This window comes from Lucilia sericata, unplaced genomic scaffold (genome assembly GCF_015586225.1).
Source record: "Lucilia sericata isolate MDLA Ls3-8-SP2 unplaced genomic scaffold, ASM1558622v1 Contig001472F_arrow, whole genome shotgun sequence".
NCBI lineage: Eukaryota > Metazoa > Arthropoda > Insecta > Diptera > Calliphoridae > Lucilia > Lucilia sericata.
Window position 1 is genome coordinate 120,001 of NW_023995400.1, and position 6,066 is coordinate 126,066.

Consider the following 6,066-nt stretch of genomic DNA (forward strand, 5'->3'; position numbering starts at 1 on the left):
ATTATCATCAATGGGTTTTATACGTTTTTCAATTTCCGATAAAAGCATAGGTTCCGTTCGTATGCAAAATTTCGTATTTTCTTCAATGTTGGACACGCCACGAAAGACAACACAATATAATCGAAATAGTAAATAAAGAATATTTCAACATTTCGTTTTATTTATATTGTTAAACGTTATCCGTTTAAATATTTTAGATAAATAATAGTTCGCGTAAATCCGTTAAATTTGTTAGTAACGTGCGTTAAGTTCAAATGATAGTCAGCAACTGAATTGATTTATTTTTATAATAAAATTGATTTAATTAATAGCCAATGAACTTACATATATGAGGTGTTGGAATTAGATTATAACAAAAAAAAAAAGCAAATAATAAACAAAATCTAACTAAATTTAATTTATTTTGCAAACAATTATTTAAAAACAACCAAAAGCTTTCTGATATCGTGAAACGTTTTCCATTCATTGTTTTATTTATTTTTTGGCAATATTTTATTGAAACATGTTTGCGACTTTAGCAACAAAAAAAAAAAACATTTAAAAAATAAAGTATTCAAATATTCTTGAAATTGCATTTTATATAAAGTCGTTAACATACTAATATTAGGGGGCTACTTTGTTTTCCTTAATATAGCATAATATTCATAAGATTCAAGTTTTTAGAAACCTCAATTGAGCAAGTGTTAGCACACTTCTAGGACTTCTTCATCTTTCACGATCTCGAATTTGTCCTAACACATTTGAGGCCACCCTAATTTGTTTGTGAATATTTATTTTCGCTATGGAAATTACAGCTTTCTTGCAAACATACTCTGTGAGAGTTAATACTTCATACACATTTTGCTATACGAATAAATCGAGAAACAAATATTGTTTTTTAGTTTCTTGCGGTTATTTACATATGTATATGATTTTTGTTTAAATTTTTAAACCAATTGCCCTTATTGTTGCTTATAATTACATACTTAAATATTAATCCAAATATATTTGCATTAATGCAGATAAGATATAAATTAATCACACGGTTTGACAAAATTACAAAAAGCAAATATGCTTTCCACTTAACCTAGTGTAGTTTGTAGGTAGACTAGACTATACACCAGACTATAGACTTGACTATAGACTAGATTATAGACTAGACTATAGACTAGACTATAGACTAGACTATAGACTAGACTACAGACTAGACTATAGACTAGGACTATAGACTTGACTATAGACTGACTATAGACTTGACTATAGACTAGACTATATACTAGCCTATAGACTAGACTATAGACTAGCCTATAGACTAGCCTATAGACTAGCCTATAGACTAGACTATAGACCTAGACTATAGATTAGACTATAGACTAGACTATAGACTAGTCTATAGGCTAGACTATAGACTAGACTATGATTAGACTACAGACAAGACTATAGACAAGACTATCGACTAGACTATAGACTAGACTATAGATTAGACTATAGACTAGGACTACTAGACTAGACTACCCTATAGACTAGACTATACACTAGACTATAGACTAGACTACAGACTAGACTATAGACTAGACTATAGACTAGACTATAGACTAGACTATAGACTAGACTATAGACTAGACTATAGACTAGACTATAGACTAGACTATAGACTAGACTATAGACTAGACTATAGACTAGACTATAGACCAGACTATAGACTAGACTATAGACTAGACTATAGACTAGACTATAGACTAGACTATTGACTAGACTATAGACTAGACTATAGACTAGACTATAGACTAGACCATAGACTAGACTATATACTAGACCATAGACTAGACTATAGACTAGACTATAGACTAGACTATAGACTAGACTATAGACTAGACTATAGACTAGACTATAGACTAGACTATAGACTAGACTATAGACTAGACTATAGACTAGACTATAGACTAGACTATAGACTAGACTATAGACTAGACTATAGACTAGACTATAGACTAGACTATAGACTAGACTAGACTAGACTATAGACTAGACTATAGACTAGCCTATATTACTAGATTATAGACTAGACTATATACTAGACTATAGACTAGACTATATACTAGACTATAACTAGACTATAGACTGGACTAAGACTGGACTATAGACTGGACTATAGACTGGACTATAGACTGGACTGTAGACTGGACTATGGACTAGACTATAGACTAGACTATAGACTAGACTATAGACTATACTATAGACTAGACTATAGACTAGGCTATAGACTAGGCTATGACTAGACTATAGACTAGACTATAGACTAGACTATATACTAGACTATAGAGTAGACTATAGACTAGACTATAGACTAGACTATAGACTAGGACTATAGACTAGACTATAGACTAGACTATAGACTAGACTATAGACTAGACTATAAACTAGACTATAGACTAGACTATAGACTAGACTATAGCCTAGACTATAGCCTAGACTATAGACTAGACTAGACTATAGACTAGGCTATTGACAAGACTGTAGACTGGACTATAGACTAGACTATCGACTAGACTATAGACTAGCCTGTATACTAGACTATAACTAGACTATAGACTCGACTGTAGACTAGAGTTCAATTCTAGTTCTGTTCTAGATCTGTTCTAGTTCTGTTCCAGCACTGTTCTAGTTCAGTTCTAGTACTCTCCTATTTCTATTCGTTCTAGCTCAGTTTCTAGTTCTATTCTTGTTCTGTCCTAGTTCTGTTTTAGTAAGTTCTAGTTCAGTTCTAGTTCTATTCTCGTTCATTTCTTGTTCAGTTCTGATCTAGTTATTTTCTAGTTCTAGTCCTGTTCTAGTTCTGTGCTATTTCTATTCTAGTTCTAGTTTCAATTCTAGTTCTATTTTAGTTCCATCCAAGTTCTGTTTTATTACAGTTCTAGTTCTTTTCTAACTCTATTCTAGTTCAGTTGCAGTTCTATTCTCGTTCATTTCTTGTTCAGTTATAGTCCTAGCTCTTTTTCAGGTTAGGTTTTAGTTTTGTTACTGTTCTGTACCAGTTCGGTTCTAGTTCTATTCTAGTTCTGTTCCAGCTTTGTTCTAGTTCAGTTCTAGTTTGTTTCTAGTTCTGTTCTAGTTCTGTTTTAGTTCTTTCTAGTGCTCTTCTAGTTGTTCTACTGATTGTATTTTAAATGGCATATGAGATTCGGTACAACCGAATATAGAATTCGTACTTGTTTATTTTACGGTTGATAACGCAGTTATTGGGTAATGCAGTGTGCAAAACGTCTTCTTTAAAAACGCATAATTTGTATTAAAAAAAAACATAAATTTTCCTCTTCAATTTCCAAAATTTTAAAACACACTTATAATTTCAAATAAATTTCTTTTTCATTAGGTTTTTTTATTTGCTTATAAAAATGCAAGTAAATTGTTTTACAATTTCTTTGTTTTTAAATGTTCATCAAATATTGACTTAAATTAAATATATAACTGTTATTATTTTATGTTATTTTTGTATAATTTATAGTTTTTGTTTTCTTTAAGTTTTAATATGTTTCTTTTGTTTCTATTTGTTAGACAATATACTAAATATAGTTTAATCTTTTTGTATTAAAATGTTTTATATATATTTAAACGTTTTGCTTTCATTTTTTTACATACAAAATAATAATCATTCAACATAATTTATTATAGTTTAGTTTAAGTTAAGAGAGAAAAAGATTAAATTAACAATAAACTTTGCAAAGAAAATACAAATAATTCGAAAATAATGTTTTTTTTTCCTGGATGCTGTTTTTTGTACACATACTAAATTGTTAAATAATATTTAAATTATAATATATAAAAAAATATTAATTTATGTAACAAAAAAAATGTAAAAAAAAGTTAAATGTTGTATAGAAAAAATGAATAAATTGTATATGTATTTTATAATTAAACAATACTTAAAACTAAAATTATTTATTTTCTTTTTTTGGGGGGAGGAATAGTTAAATTAAAAGAAAAATGATTTGTTTTAATAGAAGAACAAACAACAAATGAACAGACATTCATTAACTAGGGAAAGATAGAAGATTAAAAGAAATGTTTTTGCATAATTCCTGTTTTTTTGTTAACATTTAACAAACAAATGTGTGACCAAAATAAGTTGCTATCATTTACACCTGGCAGAAGAAGAAGATAGACTAGGTAGTTGGTAGTTGAGAGGAAGGAGTTGAAGTGTATTTCAAATTCTAATCAATAAAACGGAAATTATTTAAGGGTATATCTTCATCATCATCATCCATATCAATATCTATCCAGCCAACCATCATCATCGTCGTCGTCATTGTCATCAATCATCGTCGTCGTCATCGTCATCATCGTCGTCATCATCATCATCGTCATCATCATCGTCGTCGTCATCATCATCTTCTTGATTGCGGCGTCTTCTGCCATTACGCATTTGATCATCAGATCGTAACCAAATACTGCAAATGCAAATTAATTAGTATATTTTCCTTAAATAAAGTTTTAAGTTACCATTGCCTGAGGCATCACTGTCTGAATTGTCCTCGTCGGACTCACACTCCTCTTCATCTTCCTACAAGCAGAGACAATATATTTATTGCTATATCATCCAAATCAAACAAATCATCATAGAGATCATTATTAACATCGGCCTGTGCTGCGCCCGCGCCGCCATTGCCTGCATTACCAACGCCGCCGCCACCGCCTCCAACACCCTCAATAGGGTCGGGCGCTAGGGCGGCTCTTAGGTCAGCGTCACGATTGTTATTGTTGTTATTACTATTGTTAATGGTGCGGTTTTGTTGATGATGATGATGATTACGTGGCTGAGGCTGGGGTTGTATCTGTGACTGACGCTGTCTTTGACCCACCAAATGTGGCGGCACTATTTCGACATTATTGCCATGCCATCTTATAGCGAATTGATTAGCATTCCTAGCTTCTATAGCATTTGCGCCACCATTGCCCACAGCACCATTACCACCACCACCGCCGCCACCGTTACCGTTTCCAACGCCAACATCGTTAACGCCGCCAGCAGCCCTGGGGCGCGGCGCAGCATGACCACCGACGCCGCCATTGCCACTGGCAGCCGTCGTACCGAAAAGGCTAATACTAGCCCCTTCTCTACCAGTTGTCCTACCCATACCACCGTCACTTGCACCCGAATTCTCATATAAACGAGTCAAGTTCGGTAATTGGTTAGAACTACTGTTGTTAACAAGATTTTCAGTATTCATATCACACACCTCTTCGTCTTGTTCGGTTTTCTTCATGCCCACACAATATATCTTCACAAATGTTTCGGATTTCGTCTCGTATGAGGGTTGATCCTCCACCAAAGCTATTAGACTGCCATTACCATTGACACTCAAATCAAATAGGCTGCGTTTAACATCTATGGTCGATATCGAGGAATAATCGTAGGCATCTAGAACCTTAAAGCTGGTATCGTAATTGGTTGTATCATCGAAATCGTTGCGGTATTCCATTTCCAAACGTATGCCATATATAGTGTTGAGGGGAGAGAATTTCAAGAGACACTGATCCAACACCGGTACCGTTTGCAGCAAATGGAATGTGCGCAAATCCCATACCTCTGTATTGGAAATAATCTGGAAATGACAAAACATTTTTTTTAGATTTATATTTTTTAGTTCATAGTTTTGTTCTTACCTCTAAACCATTTGGATGGAAGACACCTGATAAGGATTGATTTAATTTATCAAATTTATGTATTTCTTTGCCAGATCTCACATCCCAAAGAACACCATCTATTAAAGAAACACTTTAATTTCTCTATAAAGAAAGTTTAAAATGGAAAAAACAAACCTGATAATACCAATTCATCGGTGGGACAGATAGCACGATTTTTAACTATATTGATTACCCAATGTAGGTGTAAATGTTGATATCAGTTGACCCTTGGCTATATCATAAATAGTACAACACTGTAAACAAATTCAATAGAATAAAAATCTTTTGTTTGTAACTAAGTAAGGAGAAAACTTACATCATTTTGTGTGCCTATGATTTTGTCCTGTGACAATTTACTAAATTCACAATAAAACTCATCATTAAATTGTATTTTCGACACAA

At 32.7% G+C, this 6,066-nt stretch overlaps 1 protein-coding gene and 1 long non-coding RNA gene across 2 annotated transcripts; both read right to left on the minus strand.

The window, feature by feature from the left end:
* Window positions 1-4,484: 4,484 nt before the first annotated feature.
* On the minus strand, window positions 4,485-5,829 carry LOC119611524 (uncharacterized PE-PGRS family protein PE_PGRS3-like). The gene is made up of 3 exons (XM_037967138.1): window positions 5,800-5,829; window positions 5,644-5,741; window positions 4,485-5,582 (listed from the first exon to the last, which is right to left on the minus strand). The coding sequence occupies exon 3, from the start codon at window positions 5,457-5,459 to the stop codon at window positions 4,533-4,535; it is 927 nt and encodes a 308-aa protein (XP_037823066.1). The 5' UTR covers window positions 5,460-5,582; window positions 5,644-5,741; window positions 5,800-5,829; the 3' UTR covers window positions 4,485-4,532.
* A 14-nt stretch (window positions 5,830-5,843) lies between these two features.
* On the minus strand, window positions 5,844-6,066 carry LOC119611525. The gene is made up of 2 exons (XR_005232073.1): window positions 5,981-6,066; window positions 5,844-5,918 (listed from the first exon to the last, which is right to left on the minus strand). It is a non-coding gene; the product is annotated as an uncharacterized LOC119611525 (long non-coding RNA).